Source organism: Dama dama, chromosome 20 (genome assembly GCF_033118175.1).
Source record: "Dama dama isolate Ldn47 chromosome 20, ASM3311817v1, whole genome shotgun sequence".
Taxonomy (NCBI): Eukaryota; Metazoa; Chordata; class Mammalia; order Artiodactyla; family Cervidae; genus Dama; species Dama dama.
Window position 1 is genome coordinate 15,935,666 of NC_083700.1, and position 27,433 is coordinate 15,963,098.

Below are 27,433 nucleotides of genomic sequence, written 5' to 3' on the forward strand. Positions count from 1 at the left end.
CCCAAGTGTCCCTGGTGCTCCTAGACAGACCAACCAGGCCTCTGTCCACAGAGAGGGTGAAGCTCTCGCCCATACACCCCTTCACCCTCTGGTCTGGAGGAGGCACCCACCCCACCTTTGGCCAAGTCTCTCCTGATGCCCTGTGGCCCTGGCTGGAGAAGAGGGGGCGTGAGGAGCCAGAGGACAAAGTCCCAGCCTTCTGGAGGGCCCACCGATGCAACCACCGAGGCCCACCACAGAGCCTGTCTCAGAATCAACCCAAGGGGAAGACAATGGTGGGCTGGCTTGGACAGAGTGACACCCCGCAGAGGCTTGTCCTGGCCTCAGGGAACCCAAGGGTCCTGGTTTCTGTGACAAGGGGCTTCCCAGCCCTTCTGTACATGATGGTCAAATACGGCCTCCACCCACCCTCCCCAAGACCTCTTGCAGCCCTGCAACCAAGACCTCAATCGGAGCCAGGACTCCAGTCCAGGGCGGAATCTTGGCCTTGGAGAGTCCTGGGACAGGCCCAGGCGGAAGAAGCACCCTCACAGATTACAGTGTAGTGGAGGAAGTTTATTTGCGGATGTGGGGAGACATGGCAAGGGCCCCTGGGGCTGGCCAGCAAGGGGGCAATCAGTAGACTGGAAACAGATTCCCCGAGCCAGGCCCGAGGGCGGGCTCAGGAACTGGCGGTGTGTGTCATGGGGGCAGGGTGGCGGGTTGGCCCAAACCTATACGAGAGGAAGCACGGGGCCTGACTCCCACGGCGGGAGCTGGCCAAGAGCCCCCAAGTTAGGAGAAAACAGGGACGAATCTGAACGTCGTGTGTGTTTCTGACCCCAAGGAGCCCCAAAGTACAACAGCAATGGAGAGACCTCCTTCTCCAGCAAATTCCATCACTGCTGAGGGACTGTTCTCACACGCAGCTCACTCAGGTCCAGCATCCTGGACCACAGGCCCTTGACCTTGACTGCCCTCTGCTCCTGGGTCTGGCCCTCTCCTCCTCACTCAGGCTCCTTTAGCACGGCCAACAGCTCCTTCTGTTCTCTGTGTAGAGCCTGACATCAATGAGAGAGAAGAGACAGACTGGGAGATGAGAAAACCCAAACCCCTTTCCTCCACTGTCCTTGACTCCAGGCCTGAGTTTCCGCCAGGGCGACATGGAAGGTGTCTGTAACTCGTGTCATGGGCCCAGCAGGGCCTATTAGGAAATCCACCCCACTCAGCAGGTGTTTATGGCAGGCTGGGTGGCAGGCTTGGGGCTCCACCTAGGCTGGGCCTCCCCAGAGAAGAGCTGACCTTCAAAAAAGTTCCCTAAAGTGTCCCCCTGATCATCTGACCTCAGTGGAGATTGCTAGCAGAGAAGCTTTCTTAAATGGACTTTCAGCTGGGCTAATGGTTTAGTTGCTAAGCTGTATCCAACTCTTTTCGACCCCATGGACTGTAGCCTGCCAGGCTTTTCTGTCCATAGGGATCTCCAGGCAAGACTACAGAAGTGGGTTGCTATTTCCTTCTCCAGGGGATCTTCCCAACCCAGGGATCAAACCCACATCTCCTGCTCTGCAGGCAAAGTCTTGACCACTGAGCCACCGGGGAAGCCCTTCAGCTGGACTAGACATGGAAACTGTAAGAGGGGCTCTTTGGGCTCACCCAGGACTCAGCACTGGGCACGCCTGACCCACTTCAGACAGCGGTTAGGATCTGTAACTGTGACGGGAGAGGTGCGGCTCTAAGAGCAGGGCGTCCTTCTTCCTCTTGCAATAGAAGCACCAAATGTCACAGCTGGCAGGGCTCTGGGGATCACTGTTTGGCCAATTTTGAAGCCAGAGCCCAGTCAGAGAAGTGATCTTTGGCCTCTTAGTGATGGGGTGGCAATGTCAGAGCAGCCTGAGGACCCAGCAAGGCAAAGACACAACTCTGAGCCATGGGACCCGCCCCAGGAGACAGGACCAGGCTGAGGGCCTCGGCTACCCGTCCCGGGCCCTGCCATGCAGACCTGGGCCACTAAACAACACGACACTGCACGACAGGACGCCCCCAGGGCCAGGGTGTTACAGCAGGAGGCTGAGCAGTGAAGACAAGAGGAGGCTGAGCAGGACACAGTCTTTCTCCCACCGCGCCTCTCTGAGGCTCAGTGCCTTTGGAGGCTGGGGCACCGCCTTCAGGTTACCCTGACTGGTCTTGGGAGGAGAAGACCAGGGAACCCAACAGCCACAGATCTGGGGACCTATCCTGCTCAGGATCAGGAGGGTTTGCCCCAGGAAGGGAGCTGTCAAGTGGCCACAACAGACATCAGCTGGATGTCTGAATGGTGGGCAGAAGCCAACAGCGGGCCACGGTCCAAGCCCCACTAGAAACCCTCTTTGGGAACCATGTTTTGAGCCAGCAAGGAAACCCACCTCATCACTCTGCAGCAACACTTGCTGTCTGTGTCAGCCATCCTGACCACCCCTCCCTTTGCTTACCAACCTGGCCCCAAGTGACTCTGGGCCACTTTCAGAAATAGAGTTCACCCTCAAGGACACACTTTAGTTACAGGGAGGCTATGTTGTAGGTATGCTGACACTCTAGAAGTCATTCTAAAGTACACATTTTAAAGGTACTGGGCAGTGGTCATGTGGAGTTGAACCACCATGGCTGTGGAGTGTTGACCCTGGCCGTGACGGGGAGAAGCCGTCCCTGGACAGCCACTTGCTCTCTCTGGGCCCGTTTTCTCCTCAGCTGCCACAGGGGAAGGCGGGCCTGAGGGCCAGGCTGGGGCTCTCACCTGCCAGGCCTGCTGCCGGGCCTGGGCCTGCAGCTGCAGCTCCTCCAGCTGCCTGCGCCCAGCCAGGACGGCGTCCGCCAGCTGCCTGTTCTCGGCCTCCTGCTTCTGCACACGACGCTGCAGGGCATCCCGCTGCTGCAACAAGTAGGGCGCCATGGCGCTGCGCAGGTCCTTCTCCGGGATCCCACTGGGGCGCCTGCAGGGGGCGCAGGGGTGGGGACAGGGAGGAGGTGGTGGGGTGAGGCCTCGTCTCCAAGCCCAGGTGGCACGCCCACCTTCAGCCTCGAGCTGAGCTGGCTCTCGAGGCCTCTGCTCTGGTCCCTCTCACTCCCAAACCCAATCGCATGGCTCCTGCTCCTGAAGGGAACCCTGACCCCTGTCCCTCCCGCTCCCAGGAAACCACCTCTCCCCTTTTCACTAGTCTGCACCCTAGCCTTCCTCCTTTCATTCACATACGCTCTCCCCAGCTCTACCCCTCCAGGGCTGGAGGCAACTTTCCTCTGTGCTTGTGACCATGTGCCTTGCTGGGGCATCCCCACTATCAGACTGTGAGCTGGAGAAACGGGGACAGGCGGGTGGCCCGAGAGCAGGCACAGACCCTAAAAGGCCATGGCTGGCTAATGTGGGAAGATAAGGAAAGACAGATCTGAGAAGGCAAGGTTACAGGGGGTGCTGGGTGCCCAGAGCGAGGAAATGGGTCAGTTCTGATGGGCAGGGGCATAGAAGCCACTGTAGGTTCTTTAAAAATCCTTTGTCAGTTATAAAAGGTAATTCTCAAAAAAAAAAAAAAGTAATTCTCTTCAGTTATAAAGATCATAAAGCATTAAATTGAAAAGCACAAAAAAAGGTTTTTACTCCTCCTGACCTAGGATTCTACTCAGGCAGGGAATGGAGGCAGCAGCTCAGGCCACTTGTGGTTTCGATGGCCTCAGTCCTGCACTCCCATCCCCAGGGCCCTCTCCCTCCCGCCCAGGACAGCCAGGCAGCAGGTCTGCCCCTTGGAATGACAGCTCCATGACAGCAGGTCTTTCGTGTCTTAGTCATTGCCGAATCTCTGGCATGAAGAACAGTTCTGGGCGTATAATAAGTGCTCCTAAAATATTTGTTGGATGAACAAATGAATAAAAACCAGATGCTTGGGCCAGACTAATTGACCTAAGAGTTCAAACGTCTCTATTCTGCCTCATCCCACTCCCTCTACCCTCTCTCCCCCAGGCCACTTGGTCCTAAAACGAGCTCCCTGGGAAGATTTCTCTCATCCCAGTCACCTCAACCCCCAGGATGGCACGCGTCTGCCCCAGCTCTCCTTCCCTGGAGGGGCTGTGCGTCTGTCTCTCTGTTCCGGGTCACTGTTTGCTGGTGGTCCTCTCCACCTGTGCCTGTCACAGGGTCCTCTTAAGGGCCGAGAGCCCACAGTCTCGTGCACGTGGTTCCACCAGAAAACCTCCTTCAAAATGCTGAAATGCTGGCACTTCCCGGGTGGGCCCGTGGAGGCCCAGGTTCCATCCCAGGTTGCAAAAGTAGATCCCACATGCCGTGCAATTAAGATCCAGCACAGCCAAATAAATTTTTTCTTTTTTAAAAAAAGATGCTGAAAAGACAGCCCTCAGATTGGGAGAAAATAATAGCAAACGAAGCAACAGACAAAGGATTAATACCCGCCTCCCAGAATACTGGAAATAAAAAAAAAATGCTGAAATGCTGCCTCTTTCCCTATGAGCCTGCCTGTGGCCAGGGGAGCAGGCAACGCCCTTCTCACCAGGCTGGCTCCTTGCGGTCTTTGCTTTCTTCCACAATCGCGTCCAATGCAATCAGGACAGCTTCCAGGTTTCCCTCAGCTTTGATTTCAGAGATTTCCTCCTGGAGGGAAAACAGGAAGGAGCTATAATGATACTAGACAATTCCATATGCTGAACTGCTAACGGCACTTGGTAAAATTCTGGCTGACTTAAATTCTGTCTTCATACAAACATTCCAACTTTCCTACATGTGACTTTTACAAGTAAGAAAGTACAACACAGAAAACATTTTAAAAGAGTCTGCCTGGGCTTCCCTGGTGGTCCAGTGGTTAAGAATCCGCCTGACAATGCAGGGGACACCAGGTCAATCCCTGGTCCAGGAAGACCCCACATGCCACAGGGCCACTAAGCCTGTGAGCTACAACTATCCAGCCATACTCTGGAGCCCATGAGCTGCAACTATGAAGCCTGTGTGCCACAAAGCCCGCTCTCTGCCACAAGGGAAGCCACTGCAGCGAGAAGCCGGAGCATCACAACTAGAGAGTAGCTCCCCCTCTCCACAACTAGAGAAAGCCCACACTCAGCAAAAAAGACCCAGCACAGTTAAAAAAAAATTTTTTTTAAAAGAGCCCACAGCAATACTCCCCTTCTGCCCATCATCTCTGAAGGCTGCAGCCCCTGCAGTTATCCTCACGCCCCAGCGCCCCTGGCTGACAGCACACATACATTCTGACGCTTAACGAGGCCCATCCTGGACTGGGACAGCATGGAGCTGAGACTCCCCAGAGAGTTTAATGGGATCCTGTCCCTTCCTGTACCCTCTCCAGCATGCAGTTCCCATGAATTCAACCATTTGCTAAATGCCTCCTTTGCCAGGCTTTGCAGCAGGTGCTGGAGAAACACAGAGAAGCAGAACTAGGCCTGCGCTCGCTGAGCTCCCAAGGTCAGGCGGGACAGCAACTATAAACACCACTACATCACAGGACAAGGAGAGAAGGGGCATTCGAGACACCCAGGTCATGTGGAGGGAAGGGAAGGTGGCCACTGCAGCCAGCGGGGCAGAGGACAGTCCTGGGGGCTGAGGGCAGATGGAGGGCAGGGCCCCTGCCTTCAGAGAGCTGAAGACCTGAAGACAGGACCCGAACCAAGAGTGCTCCAGGGATTCCTGCCACTCACCTGGATAGAAGTCTGCAACTGAGTTACAAACTTGTCATAGATGCGCTGTGTCATCTCAGGCTGCAACTCGTAGAAGCGCTTGTAACAGTCAGTGAACCTCTGGAAGCTGGTGGGAGGAGAGAAGGCGCAGGCTGGGGATTCAGCGTCATCAGCCCTGCCCCTCATCACAGGGCTCGAGGCCCTGTCTCCATGACTCTGGCTGACGGCAGTGGGGGCAGAGTCTCATGGGCAGCTCCGGTCACTGAGGATGGCTCAGCCGCTCCAGTCTCCCCACTCCCTCTCAGCAGAGCCCCAGCTGAGTTCAGGTGTCTCCCTTTGAAGGGTGGGTCACACTCAGGCCAGCCACAGTACTTAAACTTGACCTTACCAAGCACCAAATCACCAGGAGGGCTGATGAAGACTCAGACCACTGCCCCCGGCCCCATTTGAACAAGATCCCAGGTGACGCTGATGCTGCTGGTCTGCGCCCCTCACTTTGAGAACCTCTGGTCCTTCCAGTGCCCTTGCAGGGCTGCATTAGGACAGGGTATGTGGCCTCTGGGAGAGGTCTCCTTACTCCTAAGAAGAGCCACACAGGAAGAACTGATGCCTGTCCCGTGGGACTCAACTATACCCAGGTGATGCTCCAGCCCCCAAAACCATGGGGGCCTGGCCTGGGAGCAGAGTTTCTGCCCTAAAGAGGCGGAGCAGGGAGACGGAAAGAACCGGGGCTCTGAGAACATCACCAGGCTGCTGGAAACATCACCCTGGAGCCATCCCACCTCGGGGCTTCTCATTAGTGAGGTAATGCATTTCTCTCAGTGTTTGTGCCATTTAAAGTCAGGGCTCTGTCACTGGCAGCTGACACGCTCCTTGTAGCTGCAAAGGTCAAAGGGTACCCAGTATACTCCCGATGGCTGGCTCCTCTTGGACAAAGGAACTTTGTCCATAGCTTAATGAACTCTCATGGCTGCTTCCTCTCCCTCCTTCACCTGTCTCTCCGCCTGCTTTCTCAGGCCCTTCCCCTCCACAAGTGTTCGCTGAGCCCTGCGATGTGCTGGGTGCTCCGGGTCAGTGAGGCTGGCATGGCCCTCCTGGTGCTTCCAGTGGAGGAAGAGATGGCAGAAAATACAGAAACTCACATGTGAATGTGGGGATGATTACTAGTGGAGAGTGCTTGGAGGGAAAAGGGCCGGGAGATACGGGGTCAGAGAGTGCACCATGGGGATCATCTTTAAGTGTGGGGGTGGTCAGTGAAGGCCTCTCTGATGAAGGAATGCCAAGGGACCTGGCAAAGTGTCTGAGGAGGTGTCCCGAAACACACCCTGAGGCTTCACTATGGGCTCAGATATTCCTCAGCCATCTGGGCCAGCTAGGGGCTCTGGACAAACAGATTAGGTACCTGGAACCCAGTGCACAGGCCCCGCCGCAGCCAGGGAGTCACTGCTGGGTCCTCCCTTTCTCATGGCTCTCTGGCCTCCTGGCCCAATTCCTACCATCAAAACAATGTCCTCTGAAACAGACGCAGAGAGTGGCGCAGTGGTGTGCTGGAGCCAGCTCACAGTGGTTTGCAAGAGATAACTGTTAAATTTCTAGGATATCTGTGAGGCCGTTGTTAAACACAGTAATTATTGAAAATTAAATTACATGTGATTATAATGAATTATACTAAAAACAAAGGTACTGGCGGTCCAGTGGCTAAAATTCTGCACTCCCAGTTCAGGGGGTCCGTGTTTGGTCCCTGGTGAGGGAACTAGACCCTGCATGCTGCAACTAAGATCCAGCACAGCCAAATACATAAATAAGTATTTTTTAAGAAAACCCACAAAGGTACTAACTGCTCAAAACACATGATGTAAAAAAAAAAAAAAAAAAAACACACATGATGTCCAAGTCACTCTACACGTTTTCCTCTGCTCCAGAGGCCGACTCCATCCACGGTCTCCATCTGTGGAAACACTGCTGCCCATCTGTCCTCTGCTGTATGTAGGGATGCTACGCTGCTGGCTCATTTACACCTGGGAAGCTAGCAGACACCGCAAGCCAGGGCTTTATTTCTGGAGAGCTGGCTGTACACATCTACCAGCATACCTGTCTCCCATCCTCTTGAGGGTGCATGTTTGGTATCAGTGCACCTTGGGGGCAAAACCAAGGTACCAAATACAAAGATGACAGACATCCTTTCACCCTCAGCACAGCCCCAGACATCCTGTTGTTTTGCCGCTGGCCCCACGAGCCACGCAGTCTGCGGCTACACGGAGGAATGTGGAGGGACACATGACGCCTGACAAAGCGCGGCTGGAATTGAAACCGGGTAATTGTGGCTTGAAATGGGTCTGACTCAGAAACGGGAGATCCTGCTCCTCCTCCCAGCCCACTCGCCAGGCGCATCTGAGCTGCGTGCATCTGCTCTCAGCCCAGGCTGGCAGCAGACAGGGCCCAGGGCGGGGGCAGGATAATTCTGCTCACCGGTGCTGCTCGTCAACTCTTCTGGTGTCCCCTTCCAGGTCTGAGAGTTCAGGGAAAGCGACGGACCCAGAAACACACACACTGATACAAACACACAACATGGAAAACATGTGATCCAAGGACATGAAGGGAGACTAGTCAGGCTGGAAGCGGTGAGGAAAGTGGTTTCTTTTCTTTTAGTTTCACTGAGATATAATTGCATATAGCACCCTATAAGTTTAAAGTGTACAGCATAATGACTTAATATATACTGGTAAATGATTACCACGGTAAGTAAACATACACCATCTCAGAAACAAAAAGGACTTCCCTGGTGGATCAGATGATAAAGAACCCGCCGGCAATGCAGGAGACCTGGGTTCAATCCCTGGGTTGGGAAGATCCCATGGACGGTATGGCAAGCCACTCCAGTATTCTCGTCTAGAGAATCCTCATGGACAGAGGAGCCTAGTGGGCTACACTCCATGGGGTCATAAAGAGTCGGACATGACTGAGCGACTAAGCACACACACAGAGAGCAACAAAAAAGGACAAACAATTGGATTTTCCTTGTTATGAGGACTTGTAGAATCTACCTTTTTAACTGCTCTCACATACACCACACAGCAGTGACAACTGTTGTGTGGCGTCCCTAGTGCTGATTTATCTTATAATTGGAAGCGTGTATCTTCAGACCACCTTCACACGATTCCTTCTCCCCTCAGCCCCCAGGGATTCCTTTCTTGAGAGCCCGTGCAGACTTGGGAATACTGTGAATGCTCTTGTAAATTTCCTGAAAAAACACACTCACAGAGAAATAGGAAAAATGATGCATTTTAGAAAACATTCACGGCCACTCCCGCCAAGTGTCAACTTGTATCTTCCCACGTAAATTCTAGTATCTCTGTGGGTAGGGATGCCATCCACAATGGCGCTGGGATCTCCAGGGCACCCAGAACAGTGTCAGATACACAGCAGCAGTGTGTATCTCGTAGCTTCTGCAAGACAAGCTGCAGACCAGGTGAGTGTGACTGAGGTGAGGCCCAGGCTGCCTGGCCTCAGGCGTGGTCCATTCCCAGCCACCTCCCCGACCCTGGACCCTAGGGTACCAAGGCTTGGGCTACTTGAACAGAGGCGCCCTCTCCACAGAGCATCTTCATCAGCCTCCGTTGCCCTGGGCTGGAATGGTCTTCTGGCCTTGGTCTTCCAAGGGTACGCAAGGGGCCCTCCAGCTGTCTAAGCCAGGTAAGTGTACCAGCTCCAAGGACCGCCTGTCCTTTTGCCTGGGCTCACATCCCACCTCTACCACTCATCAGCTGAGTGACCTTGGACAACTTCTTTACCTTTATAAGCATCAGTTTCTATCTCCATCAGAGATAATAATGATCCAAAAGTCACAAAATTACTGTGAGGATTAAATGAGATTACATATGTAAACACTCAGTACAGTGTACAGGGAAACGCTCCATGTTAGCTACAATTATTATTACTATTTTCAAAGCAACAGTCCTCACCACCCCCTGAAGAGTGCAGAACACAGCCAGTAGCTTGGTTTCCCTGAAGCAGGCAGGTGCTTAGTAAACCATCTTGGCTGCAGCTGCATGTGCAGGAAGAACCCCGACCCCACTGCCAAGAAAAGGCTGCACTGTGGCCCCACAAAAACAGCCACATTTGTCATCAGTGAAAGCATTTTTTTATTGGGGTACAACTGCTTTGCAATGTTGTTACTTTCTGCTGTTTAAGTGAATCAGCTGTATGTATACATGTATCTGCTCCCTCTGAGACGTCCCTCCCACCCCTGCCCCCACCCAGGTCCTCACAGACCACCAAGCTGAGCTCCCTGAATTACACTGCATGTTCCCACTAGCTGCCTATTTTATACATGGCAGTGTGTTTACATCACACCCCATCTCCCAGTTCATCCCGCCCTCTCCTTCCCCCGCTGCTGTGCCCACAAGTCCATTCTCTATGTCTGTGTCTCTACTCCTGCCTTGGAACTAGGTTTATCTGTACCATGTTTCTGGATTCTACATACACACTGGCTATATATATAAAACACATATATTGTTAATATACGATATTTGTTCTTCTCTTTCTGACTTACTTCATTCTGTATAACAGATTCTAGGTCCATCGATACCTCTCCAAATGACCCAATTTCATTTCCTTTTATGGCTGAGTATATTCCATTGTATACATGTACCATATCTTCTTTATTCATTTCTCTGTCAATAGACCTTTGGTTGCTTCCATGTCCTGGCTATTGTAAATAGTGCAGAAAGTAACGTTTAAAAACTGCATTTACTGAATTTCAAAAGAGATGACTACACATTAACTGATTTTAACCTGTTTTTTTCTCTTATTATGCAATATCTGAGACACCATCACTGTTTTTGAACTCACCGAGAAAGCATGTCATTCACAGCACTAAAAATTCATTGCAGGGACTTCCCTGGTAGTCCAGTGGTTAAGACTCCACATCTATGATGGGGGCCTGGGCTCGATCCCTGGTCAGGGAACTAGATCCTGCGTGCGGCAACTAAGACTCTGTGCTTCGAAACATAAAACCAAACAAAACCAAACAACCTCACATATGTTTGACTTAAAATATTTAAGGCCAAAATCAAGCTCTGGTGGCTAGTCAATCTGTCAGTTTACATACACAGATAAATTGTGCAGGAATGGAAAGACAGAGGCCCAGACAAGTAAACATGCGTTAGTGCTAAAGAGAAGGAAACGGCAACCCACTCCAGTATTCTTGCCTGGAGAATCCCAGGGACGGGGAGCCTGGTGGTCTGCCGTCTATGGGGTTGCAGAGTCGGACACGACTGAAGCGACTTAGCAGCAGCAGCAGCAGTGCTGAAGAAACCTGGGGTGCCCTCCTCCATGGTAACCAGCTTGCTGCCTGCCTGCCTGTTCCACAGACTGTCCACCAGAGGGCAGCTGAGAACCGGCGTTTTCGCTCAATCAAGGCATGGGGGGTGAAGACAGACCAAGAGAAATACACAGAAGCTGGGGAGCATTGTGACAGAAATCCACGCTCTCCACCCACCACCTGGACAGATGCCCTGTTTTATTAGGAAATGTTTCTCTAAAATTGAAAAAAAAAAGAAAGAAAAGAGAAGAAAGAAATATTTCGCTGCTTGGTCTTTCCCCCTCCCCCTTTTCAGCCTCAGGACTGAGAAAGGAAGAGGGGGGAATAAAAACCAGAAGTGTGCCCTGATGAAAATAAGAGGTCAGTCAGCCGCACGTAAATCAAGCTAGAACATCTGCTCACACCATACAGAAAAATACACTCAAAATGGCTTAAAGACTTAGATATGCGACCTAACACCAAAAAATTCCTAGGAAAGAACATAGGCGAAACATTCTCTGACAGAAATCGTACCAATGTTTTCTCAGGTCAGTCTGCAAAGGCAACAGAAATAAAAGCAAAAATAAACAAATGGAACCTAATCCAACTTACAAGATTTCACACGGCAAAGGAAATCAGAAATGAAATGAAAAGACAACCTACGAAGTGGGAGAAGATATTTGCAAGAGATGTGACCAACCACAGCGCTCCCTAGAGGAAGGAACGTCTGAGAGAGACGGACAGAAGGCCCGGGCAGCAGTGTGAAGGTTAGCGTGCTCGGGCACATCTGGGTGTGAAGATGCAGTGACAAGAAAGATGCACGGAGCACCGACTAGAACCAGGCACCGTTCCAAGCCCTCTACGTGAACCCACTCACTTAGTCCTCATGGTAACTCTGAGGAAGGGTCTGCTCTCACCATGCCCATTTTTCAGATGCAGACGCTGAGGCAGAGAGAAGTCTGCCCAAGGTCACAGAGCTGGGACATGGTGGAGCCAGCAGCTCTGGGTCAGGTGTCCTTGGCCTCCAAGACACAGTCTGCAGGCTGGTGGGTCAGACACACAAAGTCTACACCATATCATGATAGGAAGAGCTGGAAGAGGGGGCTTTAGGCAGGGGTGGGACAAGATCACATCTGTATGTTAGCAGCTCCCTCTGGCTGCTGGGAGCAGGGACTAAGGAGGCACAGCTGAGGTGATGGCTGACACAATGGGAACAGGGTGAGATGGATGATCTGGAAACACACGAAGAACAGACAATCGGCACGATGGGCTGAAGCCGCACACCGCAGTCTGGTGAGTCATGCCCACACTTCAGAAGCAACCGCTGCCAGTAGTATGCATCATCTGCACATTCAAAGGGCGGGAGGTATTCCCGAAGCACTTACTTAATCAGAATATTTTAAATATCAAACCACTCTTTTTCCTGTGAAGAACTGTTTCCTATGAACACCAACAGTCTCTGCCATTCGTTTAAAACTTTACCAGTTCACGCACATATGCAATTAGCTCTCCTTCCTTGGTCACTGTCAGACACAGGCTTCAAGTCAGTTTCTACAAATCACCCTCTGTAGCACGTCTCGGGCCGGCAGACGGGACCCGGACAGGCACTGGACGGAACTGTCGATCACCTCTCACTCCCTCCATGCCCCCGGGATGGACAGCACATGTGGCACAGCTGCTGGGGGCCGTGGGTACCTGTGGCAGATTGAGCTTTCCCCCAAACGGTGCTAACTTCAACCGGGGCCCCACCAACACCAGCTCGAAGCAACTGCCTCTCTTGGTGGGAAAAGAACCCTTCGTTTTCAGAAGACAAGCGAGAGGTCGCATGTGGTAAGCTCCAATGGGGCCACATTTCCATGTCCTGAAGCCTAAGAAAGGATAGATTTGGACGTCTTTGCCTCAGCTGATCCGTAAAAGGAAGACACCCTAACTGAAGACAGGGTGTGGGTCAGTGAGATCTGATAGACCAGTGAGGCCAATAATCTTCCAATCACTCTGGAGTGTATCATATAATTTGCCCCTCTGGTCAAGCTAACATGGATGGAAAAATATGAGTTATAGGGGAAATCAATCTGCAGTTTAAAATATCCCTTTGGATAACTGACATGTGAATAGACCACCTTTTACTAGGTAGAGGTTCCTGTCCTCTGTGTAAGTACTTGGTCTTTGGGATCGAGGACTTTTAATGACTTGGGAGAGGGTCGAGTATTTAGATATATCTTAAAAGGCTGTATTCATACATGACATTTGTTGAGCCCTTTCTATGTGGAAGCCAGCCATAAGTTCCTACTTAACTGAATGAGGGGAAGGATGTTCTAGCAATGAGAAAAAGTAAGTGGAAAGAGCAGGTGGCAAGGGTGGGGGACAGTAGCAGTTCCCAATGCCTAAGAATTTATGTGTGTGTGTGTTTGCACCTGCAACAAGCATGCCTTGCTGCACACCCACGGCCCTGACCATGGCTGGAGAGATAGGAAGGGCCAAGGGGTGACTGGCCTTTACACTAAGCTAAGGAGCTGAGCAGTCCTGAGCCAATTAAACATTCTAAGCAGAAGGACATGCTCAAATCTGAGCCATAGACTGGAGGGAGGGAGCAAGATTGAGGATGAAGGGTCATTTTGGAAGCTGGTGGAACAATTCTGTGATAGACAGTGAGGGCCTGGATTGAAGCATTTGCATGAGAATGGAGAGGAGATTGAGGAGAGAGGCTGAAACCAACAGGGCTTGGTGGCTGATTGGAAGTAAGGGGTCAATGAGGAATTCCAAATCTTTGGCCTAGAGAATGAGTACATGGTGGTATTTTCAACCAATCTGGGGACCACAGAGGGAAGAGAAATCCTGTTTTGCTGAACGTGATGGTTCTGTGGGACACCAAGTGGAGATTTCTAGTAGTAGACTGTTAGAGATAGAGGCCTGAAGCGCAGGAGAAAGAGGTGGCTTGAGAATCCTCACTTATTCCAAAGCTGTTTACTGTATGTTTACTATGTGCCAGGCACAATAATAAGCAATGAGCAGAGAGTGATGAACAAGACAGATAAGATCCTGTCCTTAAGGATCTTACATTTCCTGTGGGGAAGACACCACAAACAGACAAGAGAACGACATACTGTGGGAAGTCTTTACAAAGGAATAAAATAAGGTGTCATGATAAAGAATAACTAGGGGAGAAAGGTGGCTTTAGAAAAGATCAAAGAGATGGAAGAAAACCATTTCTGGCAGAGCAAACATCAAGTGCTAACAGCCTGAGGCAGGAAAGCTCTTGACTTTCTAGGGAATGAGGAGGTTAGGATGACCAAGTATAGCTGCAGAGAGGAACAAGAGGTAGGCAGGGGCTAGAACACACGGGGCCTTAAAAGCCGTGGTAAGGAGCAAAGAACAGCCACTGAAGGGCTTTCAGCACAGCAAGATATCAAATGGGCTGTGATCAGGCAAGCGTGCAGGTGAAGCAAGAAAAGGGCAATGCTCACACATTGAAGGGACAAGTGGACGAAGAAAAGCCCAAGAAGGAGCAGCCAGTGAGGTAAGGGACAGAGAACGGTGTTGGAAGCCAAGGGAGAAATCTCAAGGACAGAGAAGTGGTTAATAGTGTCAAATGCTACAAGGAGAGCAAGTACATTAAAGATGAAAAAAAAAAAAAAATCCAACGTATTTAACAACAAAGAGTTATTATTGACCTTGAAAGGAAGGTTTTATGGGAATGGTGTCAAACTCCCCTAAGCTGAGGAAAAAACTGGAGAGGGAGAACGAGAAGCTGGGAATGCAGAGACCCAAAGTCACAGCCTGGGGCGTGAACGTAAGGACACTGACAGGAGGGAGCTAGGAGGATGCACGACGAGGCATCTCTCAGCCAGGCTTGCAGACGTGTGAACCCCTGCCTGGTGTCTCTATCCTCTGTGAACCAGGTCTGAGGTCGTTTTCAGTGAGCGTGTACAGGCAGCAGGGGAGGGCCTGTGGGACCGGATAAAGATTTCAATATTAATACTTCTGTGGAGAAGGGGAAGAGAGCTGACTGGAGACAAGAGGATAATGAGCTCTCTGAGGGCCCAGATGAATTCCAACAACATGACTGTGTGGAAGCACCATTTTCCACCATGGGCGAGACTTTACAGCTACTCAGAGGTTGAGTGCAGGGGTGGAGGAGTGCAGACAGGATCCTGAGGGTGGGTTTCACAGCCGGTGGATTGGAAGGATGAGGGGACAAAGGAGCCGAGAAACACAAGTGTGCCTGCCTTGTGTCTCCAACTGAACCTATCCAAACACAAGTCTTGATCTCCAACCCCAGACTCATTTCTCTCCCCCAGCTCACTGGGGAGTGTTTCTTCCTCATCTCAGTAGATGGTAAAACTACACTCAATCACCATCACGAAGAGTTGGCATCCTCCTGGAGGTCCCCTGCCCCTCATCTTTCCTTCCAATCGCATACGATTCTATCTCTAATAAGCTCATATCCACCCAGCTCTCTCATCTACACCGTCTCTTATCTGGACCATTTCAGCCCCTACTATGCAGTTAGCATCCCAGGCACAGTACCGTGACCTGACAAGTCTTTTAAGGGCAGACAAGATGATTTAGACTTAAAAATAATGGGAACAGCTTCAAAAAAATTTTAAATGGAATGACTTCAAAAATAAAAGCTCAACACTAATAATTGTCATCTTAGAGTAATAAAAAATATATCAACTAGCCAACTACAATTTTAATATAACTAGATAAAAATTATATTTAATATGGGGATACAGATACTTTTCTCCCCATGACCATAACCTGATTTTTAAACTTACCATTATAACATGATCATTTTTTCCATAAGTCAGTATTATTCAAAATGGAATTTTAAATAACTCCATAGTCATGCGGCATAGGAGATCTTAGTTCCCCGACCAGGGATCAAACCTACACAACCCGGGCAGTGGAAGCATGAAGTCTTAACCACTGGACTGCCCTCAATAGGATTTTATTAGATAGTTATTATACTTATGTAACCACCATTCTTCAAATGTTGAACATTTTTGGTGGTTTTCAACTATTTTCTACTGAACATGCTGCACGGATGAATATTTTTTGTACTTTTTATTTTACGATGTAAATTTTTTGACAATTTTATTTTGAAATAGTAATAGATTAGAGGAACCTGCAAAGAAATGTACTCTCCCCAGTGTTAACATCTTACACAACCATAGTACAATATCAAAACCAAGAAGCTGACACTGGTACAATCCACAGAACTCATTGAGATTTCAACAGTTATACACACATTTGTTTGTGTGTGTGTATCTTTACCACATGTGTAACCCTGCATAACCACCACCTCAGTCAAGATACTAGATGCTTTTTAAATATATTTGTCATGATATGGGTTGAGGTCGCAAAAAAAAATCAGAGTCTAGAAGCCTAGAAAGACCTTAAGGTAATCCTACCAACAATCTATTAATATCCTGCACAGCATTCAGAGTATCTTTAAAAGACCAATCACTGTATTCAGAGCATTACAAATAAATAGATTTTTAAGCCCGTGGAGAGCCATCTCCTAAACACACACACACACACAAAAGGATCAGTCATGCCTTAAAAACATCAATGACTTTCCATTTCTCTTAGAATAAAATCTCTTGCATCTAACAAAAAATAATAACCCCTATATATAATGTAACAAAGACAGACAATGGGGAAAAATAGATATAAACAATTGTGATGAGAGATTTTTTTCTTTTTTTAATTTTTTAATGTATTTTTAAAATTTATTTATTTTTTAATTGAAGGATAATTGCTTTACAGAATTTTGTTGTTTTGTGATGAGAGATTTTTAAAAAGAAATGAATGGCTCAGTCAAGACCATTTTTAAAATGAGCATATTCTCTCTCTATACACACACACACACATATAGGCCACAGCTTGTGGCATGTGGGATCTTAGTTCCCAGATCAGGGATCAAGGAATCTATGCCTTGGGCAGTGGAAATGGAGTCCTAACCACTAGACCACCAAGGAATAACTAAAATATTTTAACAGCAAAATTTAGAAGCTCAAACTAATAAATAAAATAGAATTCTATACCCAGGAAACAGAAAACTGTATACTCTTTTCAAGTATACATGGAACATTCACAAAAATTGCCCATAGACTTAGCCATAAAGAGTCAGAACGTCAAAAAAAAAAAAAGAGTTAGAACGTCAAAAATTCCCACAAAATCAGCATCACACAAACTGTTATTTCACCACAACCTGATAAAATTAGAAATTACAAGAAAAGGATAACTCTTTAAGAATTACATGTCTGGGAGCCAAATAACATACTACTAAATAATCACTGGGTTACAGAGGAAATGATAAGGAAAATTACAAAGTACATAAAATTAAATGACAATGTCTATATGTAAAAAAATGAAATTGGATCTCTTTCTCATACCATATAAAAACGACCTCAAAATGGGTCAAAGACCAAAGATGAAAGAGCTAAAACTATAAAAGTCATAGAAGAAAATATATGTATAAATCTTTATGACCTTGAATTACACAATGGTTTCTTAGGTGACACTAAAAGCTCAAGCAACCAAAGAAAAAGTTCTTTGCAATTTTAAACCTAAATAAACATTAATAAATAAGTTATCTAAATGCAATTGTGGATGTGACTGGTGATGGAAGTAAAGTCTGGTGCTGTAAAGAACAATATTGCTTTGGAACCTGGAATGTTAGGTCCATGAATCAAGGTAAATTGGAAGTGGTCAAACAGGAGATGGCAAGAGTGAACATGGACATTTTAGGAATCAGTGAACTAAAATGGACTGGAATGGGCGAATTTAATTCAGATGACCATTATATTTACTACTGTGGGCAAGAATCCCTTAGAAGAAATGGAGTAGCTATCATCGTCAACAAGAGTCCCAAATGCAGTTCTTGAGTACAATCTCAAAAATGACAGAATGATCTCTGTTCATTTCCAAGGCAAACCATTCAGCATCACAGTTATCCAAGTCTATGCCCCAACCACTAATGCCAAAGAAGCTGAAGTTGAACAGTTCTATGAAGACCTATAAGACCTTTTAAAACTAACACCAAAAAAAGATGTCCTTTTCAGCATAAGGGACTGGAATGCAAAAGTAGGAAGTCAAGAGATACCTGGAGTAACAGGCAAGTTTGGCCTTGAAGTACAAAAAGAAGCAGGGCAAAGGCTAACAGAGTTTTGCCAAGAGAACACACTGGTCATAGCAAACACCCTCTTCCAACAACACAAGAGATGACTCTATATATGGACATCACCAGATGGCCAACACTGAAATCAGACTGATTATATTCTTTGCAGCTGAAAATGGAGAAGCTCTATACAATCAGCAAAAACAAGACCAGGAGCTGACTGTGGCTCAGATCATGAACTCCTTATTGCCAAATTCAGACTTAAATTGAAGAAAGTAGGGAAAACTACTAGACTGTTCAGGTATGGCCTAGATCAAATCCCTTACGATTATACAGCAGAAGTGACAAATAGATTCAAGGGGCTAGATTTGATAGACAGAGTGCCTGAAGAACTACGGACGGAGATCCGTGACACTGCACAGGAGGCAGTGATCAAGACCATCCCCAAGAAAAAGAAATGCAAAAAGGCAAAATGGTTGTCTGAGGAGGCCTTACAAATAGCTGAGGTAAGAAGAGAAGTGAAAGACAAAGGAAAAAAGGAAAGGTATACCCATCTGAATGCAGAGTTTCAAAGAATGGCAAGGAGAGAGAAGAAAGCCTTCCTCAGTGATCAATGCAAAGAAATAGAGGGAAATAATAGAATGGGAAAGACTAGAGATCTCTTCAAGAAAATTAGAGATACCAAGGGAACATTTCATGCAAAGATGGGTACAATCAAGGACAGAAAGTTATGGATCTAACACATGCAGAAGATATTAAGAAAAGGTGGCAAGAATACACAGAACTATACAAAAAATATCTTAATGACCCAGATAACCACGATGGTGTGATCACTCACCTAGAGCCAGACATCCTGGAATGTGAAGTCAAGTCGGCCTTAGGAAGCATCACTACAAACAAAGCTAGTGGAGGTGATGGAATTTCGGTGGAGCTATTTCAAATCCTAAAAGATGATGCTGTGAAAGTGCTGCACTCAATATGCCAGCAAATTTGGAAAACTCAGCAGTGGCCACAGGACTTTCAATCCAATTTGGTATTTTCTTTCCAATCCCAAAGAAAAGCAATGCCAAAGAATGTTCAAACTACCACACAACTGCACTCATTTCACATGCTAGCAAAGCGATGCTCAAAACTTTCCAAGCAAGGCTTCAACAGTACGTGAGCCAAGAACTTCCAGATGTTCAAGCTGGATTTAGAAAAGGCAGAGGAACCAGAGATCAAATTGAAAATATCCACTGGATCATAAAAAAAGCAACAGAGTTCCAGAAAAGCATCTATTTCTGTTTTATTGACTATGCCAAAGCCTTTGACTGTGTGGATCACAGCAAACTGTGGAGAATTCTTTAAGAGATGGGAATACCAGACCACCTGACCTGCCTCCTGAGCAGTCTGTATGCAGGTCAAGAAGCAACAGTTAGAACTGGACATGGAACAACAGACTGGTTCCAAATAGGAAAAGGAGTACCTCAAGGCTGTATAGTGTCACCCTGCTTATTTAACTTAAATGCAGAGTACATTATTCGAAATACCAGGCTGGATGAAGCACAAGCTGGAATCAAGATTGCCAGGAGAAATATCAATAACCTGAGATATACATATGACACCACCCTTATGGCAGAAAGCGAAGAGGAACTTAAAACTTCTTGATGAAAGTGAAAGAGGAGAGTGAAAAAGCTGGCTATGAAACTCAACATTCAAAAAGTTAAGATCATGGCCTCCGGTCCCATCACTTCATCATGGCAAACAGATGGGGAAACAATGGAAACAGTGACAGACTTTATTTTCTTGAGCTCCAAAATCAATGCAGATGGTGACCACAGCCATGAAATTAAAAGACACTTGCTCCTTGGAAGAAAAGCTATGACCAACCTAAATAGACAGCATATTAAAAAGCAGCTGCTGCTGCTGCTAAGTCACATCAGTCGTGTCCGACTCTGTGTGACCCCACAGACGGCAGCCCACCAGGCTCCTGTCCCTGGGATTCTCCAGGTAAGAACACTGGAATGGGTTGCCATTTCCTTCTCCAGTGCATGAAAGTGAAAAGTGGAAGTTAAGTCGCTCAGTCATGTCTGACTCTTCGCCACCCCATGGACTGTAGCCTACCAGGCTCCTCCGTCCATGGGATTTCCCAGGCAAGAGTACTGGAGTGGGTTGCCATTGCCTTCTCCAATTAAAAAGCAGAGACATTACTTTACTGACAAAGGTCCATCTAGTCAAAGCTATGGTTTTTCCAGTAGTCATGTATGGATGTGAGAGTTGGACCATAAAGAAAGCTGAGCGCGGAAGAATTGATGTTTTTGAACTGTGGTGTTGAAGAAGACTCTTGAGAGTCCCTTGGACTGCAAGGAGATCAAATCAGTCAATCCTACAGGAAATCAGTCCTGAATATTCATTCGAAGGACTGATGCTGAAGCTGAAGCTCCAATGCTTTGGCCACCAGGTGCAAAGAACTGACTCACTGGAAAAGATCCTGATGCTGGGAAAGATTGAAGGCAGGAGGAGAAGAGGACGACAGAGGATGAGATGGTTGATGGTATCATAGACTCAACGGATATGAGTTTGAGCAAGCTCCGGCAGTTGATGATGGACAGGAAGCCTGGTGCGCTGTAGTGCATGGGGTTGCAAAGTCAGACGTGACTGAGTGACTGAATTGACTGAATCTAAACTGGACTTCTCAAAATTAGAATTCTTACCAGCTAACAGTAAAAAAGACAAATAGCCCAATTAAAAAATGAGCAAGGAATCTGAACAGACATGTCTTCAAAGAAGATATCCAAAGGTCAATAAACACATGAAATATGCTCAGCATAATTAATCATTACGAAAAAGCAAACCCAAGCCGCTATGAGATACCAATTTACACCCACAAGGATGACTATTGGCTATAATCAAAAAGACAGACCTAACCAGTATTGGTGAGAATGTGGAGAAATCAGAACCCGCCATCAACTGCTACAGTAAATGTAAAATGGTACACTTGCTTTGGAAAATAGCTTGGCAATTGCTGAAAAAGTTAAAACACTGAGTTACTATACAATCCTCCATTTTCACTTCTAGGAATATCCCCAAGAGAACTGATAACATCTGTTCACAGATGTTGAAAACAGCATTAATCATAATAGACAAAAAAGTAAAAACAATCCCAAATGTCTATCAACTGATGAATGGGTAAACAAAATATGATATACCATACAATGGAATTATTATTCAGCCATAAAAAGGAATGAAGTACTGATACACGTCATAACACAGATGAACCCTGAAATCATCAAGCTATGTGTAAGAAGCCAGACACATAAGACCACATGTTGTATGGTTCCACTTACATGAAATGTCCAGAAAAGGAAAATCCATAGAAAGAGAAAGTAGATAATGGCTACCAGGAGCTAGAAGACTGGGGTGAGAAATGGGAAGTGACTGCTAATGAGTACAAAGTTTCAGGGGTGATGAGAATGTTCTGGAATTAGAGTGATGATGGTAGCACAACTTTGTGAATATACTAATTGCACACAGTAAAGGGTGAACTTTATGGTATATGAATTAAATCTCAACTTAAACATGTAAAAGACTTGAAAATATTAGATATAAGAATTTGTAGAAAAAAAAGAATTTGTAGAAAGCAGTAATTACATGAAAATTTATAGTTTTAAACACACTTTTCAGGAAACAAAAGACTGAAAAAGAAGAATTAAATCGTCAACTCAAGAACTTCAGGGAATTCCGTGGTGGGTTATAAGTTAGGATTCTGGGCTTTCACTGCCATGGCCTGGGTTTAATCCCTGGCCTGGGAACGGAGAACCTGCAAACTGCAACCAAAGGAAAAAAAAAATTGGGAAGAGACTAATAAATAAATCTAATTTAAAAAATTAAGATAAGGATAGATTCCAAAGATAAAGACACAAGATAGAACCTCAAAACACAGAAAAAAAATTTTAAAGGCTGATTCTAAAAAAATAAAAAATAAAGGCTGATTCTTTAAAAAGATTAATAAGATAGAACTACAGCTACACAAAGTCAAAAACAAAGAAACAGCATGAAATGGAAAAAGAGGAAATAATGAAAATTAAATAATTTAAAATAGTTCAAGAGACAAATTTCAGGGGGAGGGGGAACCTGTAAAATGGTAAATCTGTCTTAAGAAGAAATAACATCTAAACAGATTTGTAGCCATTAAAGAAACAGTAACACCAAAAATCTGCAACAAACACTGCCCAGACACTTTATGGACATGACAAAAGATGCCTACTGCATCACTGATGCTTAACATAATACTGGCAGGCCTCAACAACCCAGAAAGTTTCAGGCGTAAATGAGCTCTTTCAAACTCTTGAGGAATAGATAATCCTGATTTTATATAAACCATTCCAGGAGAGGAATATATGTGGCTAACATATCTTTGATTCTATAAGCTGATAAGGATAGTGAAAAAAAAAAAAAAAGAAATTATAGTCTCATTTCACTTCAGTTCAGTTCAGTCGCTCAGTCGTGTCCGACTCTTTGCAACCCCATGAACCACAGCACGCCAGGCCTCCCTGGCCATCACCAACTCCTGGAGTCCACCCAAACCCATGTCCATTGAGTCGGCGATGCCATCCAACCATCTCATCCTCTGTCGTCCCCTTCTCCTCCTGCCCTCAATCTTTCCCAGCATCAAGGTCTTTTCCAATGAGTCAGATCTTTGCATCAGGTGGCCAAAGTGTTGGAGTTTCAGCTTCAACATCAGTCCCTCCAATGAACACCCAGGACTGATCTCCTTTAGGGTGGACTGGTTTGATCTCCTTGCAGTCCAAGGGATTCTCAAGAGTCTTCTCCAACACAATAGTTCAAAAGCATCAAGTCTTCAGCGCTCAGCTTTCTTTATAGTCCAATTCTCACATTCATACATGACCACTGGAAACACCATAGCCTTGACTAGACGGACCTTTGTTAAAAAAGTAATGTCTCTGCTTTTTAATATGCTATCTAGGTTAGTCATAACTTTCCTTCCAAGGAGTAAGCGTCTTTTAATTTCATGGCTGCAATCTACAGTGATTTTGGACCCCCTAAAAATAAAGTCTGACACTGTCTCCACTGTTTCCCCATCTATTTCCCATGAAGTGATGGGACCAGATGCCATGATCTTAGTTTTCTGAATGTAGAGCTTTAAGCCAACTTTTTCACTCTCCTCTTTCACTTTCATCAAGAGGCTCTTTAGTTCTTCACTTTCTGCCATAAGGGCGGTGTCATCTGCATATCTGAGGTTATTGATATTTCTCCCAGCAATCTTGATTCCAGCTTGTGCTTCTTCCAGCCCAGCGTTTCTCCTGATATACTCTGCATATAAGTTAAATAAGCAGGGTGACAATATACAGCCTTGACGTACTCCTTTTCCTATTTGGAACCAGTCTGTTGTTCCATGTCCAGTTCTAACTGTTGCTTCCAAGAGCTTATAAACATTGATCTAACTAAATCCAACTATATATTTTAAATACATCATAATCAAGATTTATTCCAAGAATGCGAAGACAGTTTAACTTCCTTAAAATCTACCAATGTAGATCATAAACATTAACAAACTGAAGAAAAATGACAAGATCTTCCTAACTGAGGAAGAAAACATCTGATAAAATTCAATACCTAATCATGATCTTCTTAATAATTCTCAGAAAACTAGAATGAGACAGGGACTTATAATTTGCCAAAAATATGTACCAAAAATTGCAGAACCCATATGCACTGGCACAAAGACAGGCAAATAGATCAATGAAATAGAAGAGAGACCCAGGGGCACAATATGCAGAGGGCCTTGCCGTGTGATAAAAGGGCTCCATAAAGCAATGGAGATGAATGAACCGTTTAGTTGGCAATGATTGGGAACACTAAAAAAACAGTAAGACTAACTGAAACTACCATTTTACACCTGTGATCAGAGAGATCACAGACTGAAAAAGTAAAACGATAGAACAGCCAGTAGAAGAAAACACTGTATATCATCTTTGTGATCTGGGTGTGGGTATAGCCTCTATAAACAAGATATCATAAGCACAGGCCATAAGATTAAACATATGACTTACATGAAAATTGAGGGTTTAAAATACAAATTGATTAGGTGATACCTAACATTTTATTAGGACTGTTTGAGGGATGTGGAGTTAGTGTAAAGGTCGAATAGAGTCATGAGTATCCACATAGCTTGGGAGAAGGCCCCCTGGGATGACTACATTTCTCTTTCTGCCTCATTTTCCTGGGGTAAAATGTAAACAATTAAAATCTGCAATTTTTAATTTAATTAAGGATTTCTGTTACTCAAAGGACATTATAGACAAAGCTAACATCTCATAGAGATAACTATTTTCTCTTCAATCTAAAACTGACAAAAGGATTGATATCTAGACCATACTGGGAACTCCAGCAAATCAACAAGATAAAAAACCCAATTTTAAAAAAAGTATAAAAAAAAACCAGTTCAGGAAATAAGTAGGCAGTTCACAGAAAAGGAAGTCAAATGACTAATGAGGTATACAGGAAATTGCCCACACCTTATGCGGAATTAGAAATGTGCAAATTAAAATAATAATGAAATACCCTTTTCACACCTTCAGAATGGCAAACATTAGAATGGTGGATATAGGAACAGCTTTTCTGGAAAGCAAGTTGACAAAACAGAGGTAGACGTAAATCCTTGGATCCAGTGATTTCACTCCACTGTACATACACCTCAAAGAAATTCTAGCACTAGTCTGTGAGGGGAGGTACCCTGGCATAATCTGTGGAGGAAGGAGTTGGAAGCAATCAAGAGTTCATAATTGGGAATGGGTAAGTGTGGATGTATCATGAAATGATAAACAGCACTGAGAAGCTATGAACCACATGCATTTACAGTATATGGTTATATCTTAAAAACAAAAATCTGTTGATTGAAAAAGACATGCAGCACGATTATGATTCATATAAATTTAAAACCTATATAAATTTACAGACAAAACAACACACTTTACAAGGCTGCAAACTCATTCAAATGTCAGGTCCTTGCACTTACACTAACCCAGACCCATCCCTATTGCTCTCTATTCCTTTTCGCGAACTTATTTTTCTTTATGGCACGAGAAAGTCTATTCCATGAGAGCAGGGACCTTCCTATTTTCATCACTGCGGTATTTCCAGTTCCTAAAACAGAGACTGAGACACTAGAGATATCCAGTAAATATTTGCACATGAATACATGAATAAATGGAGGACATACAGCGAATGCAGAACAGGGCCAATGGGGAGGGGAGAGGAGGGCAAGAATGAGTAAGAGAAAGCCAATCAATCGATCAATAATAGAGCTTGCCTGGACATATAATGATGGCGTGTCATGAATGGTCCATAAAAATGATTATAAATTATTTATCAAATGTATTACTATGGAAATTGTGCCCTGCTTGATAAGCCTCTCACCTGCCTGTCCAGCCTCCTCTTATTTTACTCTCATTCTGCTACTTCCTAGAATGCCCTGACCATTTCAAGGTCTTTTCACAAGGTATTCCTCCTTCCCGTAAGCTTTTTCTCTAGTTCTTCAAAAGGCTGGTTCCCTCTCATTCTTCAAGTTTCAGATCAATGTCACTTTCTCAGAGTGGAATCCCTATCTTATCTAGTGTTTTCCTTCCCCCCCAACTTGCCTCTTCATTACCTTACCAAGCTCTGTGATAATTTTGCTTACTTCATGTCTCTACATATTGCAAGTAAGCTCCAAGACAGGGGCCTGGTCTACTTTATTGTATCCCCAGCACCTGACACAGTGCCTGGCACAGGCACTTAAATATTTGCTAAGTGAATCAATGAGTGAAGAGATGGATCCCAAGGCCTTTGTAGGAAACAAAAGTCCTAAAACTAGGAAGGAAATTAGGAGATGAGTCCTGATGAGGTCAAAGAACAGAGGTAATGGGGACACAGAGGGTGGATGGAGAATAGGCTGTGGTCAAACCTCTGAAGGTTCTGATAACAGTGTTTCAGCACTAATGTTCTGGGTTATGGGACCATGGACAAAACTAGTCCTTCAAAGTGTGCAATACTGTTCTGAGAGGCTGAGACCTTGGTCCCTTTGCTGAAACACCTGCACCTGGGCAAAAGTCTCCTCAAATAGCAGAATACAAAGAAACTGTAAGGGACTAAAACTAACCACATACATGCACAGTTAATGGCAAGTTATGATAAGATACAAAAAGACCAAAAAGCCAACAGTTACTTCTGGGCTGTTGGAAGTAAAAGCTGGGTACTGCACATGATCCCGGCACACAGCACCACTGAAGGGGTAAGTAGAACACTTAAGCCTCCTCTCCAAGCTGGACCAATGGATCCATCCGTCCTCTCCCCATTTAAGGGACCAGCTGCCTCTCCCACAGGAAAACCAGCAAGGACTCCTACAACTTGTTTTCAAGCCCTCCAGCTGCACCACGAGTCTCAATAAAGGCTTGCCTGAATTTCTCCTCTTACCAATTTCTATTATTTGAAGTGTTCAATAACCCAGGTCAGTAACACTGTTAGAATACTGTTCATAGAAAGTAGACCAGAAGAGTTTCTTTCTATTCTAAGACATTCATTCCTCACACCCACCCCGTGAAGAACGTATTACTATTTTCATAATAAATTCTATAATTCTAATGCTTTCTACGTGGCCGGCACTGTTCTAAAACCCTTACGACTATTTACTCTTTTAAATCTCGGAAAGACCCTATGAGAAAGGTACTATTGTTGCTATTTTATTCACGCTGAACAGAAGCACGGAGCAGTTAAATCTTTTTCATTTTAAGTTGGGCCATGATTTGACCCTAAATCTAATTCGAAAGCCTGTAACGTTCCTTCCAAGCACCTATAATCAACACCAGGTTTACTGGAGAAAGGAGTAGCTTAGAAGTCCTAGATCTGCTCCACAGTACCTGTGTTAGCAAAATAACCAGTAACCCCAACAACCACGTGACTCAGCTCTTTGCCCCCACCCACCCATCACGGGCCATCCTGATCTCGCGAGGTTTAGACTCCAGTGGGCCAACAATCTACAACGAGATTTACACTAAGCCTCACTTCCTCTACCTTACCTCCCGGCAGCGACCAACTTCTGGAGGAAAGTGTCCACCATGGTGTCAAAAAGCTTCACCCTCGAAATGATGGTGCCGGGGCGCGCAGATTCCTGAGACAATTCCTCGGGCCCTTTTTCTTCACAGCCGCTGCCAGCGTTGACGCTGCTCGCTTCGGCCATGTTGAAATAGAACCGCCAAAACCGACTGACCCGGCCGCCCCGCCCACCGAAGCCCCCGATTGGCCGCTCCCGGCCGTAGGCGCCTCCGATTGGAAGCAGCAAATGTCTATCACCATGCCGTGGACAGGGGCGGGGACACTGCCGG

General features: G+C 46.0%; 1 protein-coding gene across 1 annotated transcript; it reads right to left on the reverse strand.

The window, feature by feature from the left end:
• Window positions 1-534: 534 nt before the first annotated feature.
• PMF1 (polyamine modulated factor 1) lies at window positions 535-27,317 on the reverse strand. The gene is made up of 5 exons (XM_061120569.1): window positions 27,128-27,317; window positions 5,665-5,770; window positions 4,509-4,609; window positions 2,750-2,945; window positions 535-1,040 (listed from the first exon to the last, which is right to left on the reverse strand). Exons 1-5 carry the CDS (start codon window positions 27,286-27,288, stop codon window positions 987-989), a joined length of 618 nt encoding a protein of 205 aa, XP_060976552.1. The 5' UTR covers window positions 27,289-27,317; the 3' UTR covers window positions 535-986.
• Window positions 27,318-27,433: the final 116 nt, after the last annotated feature.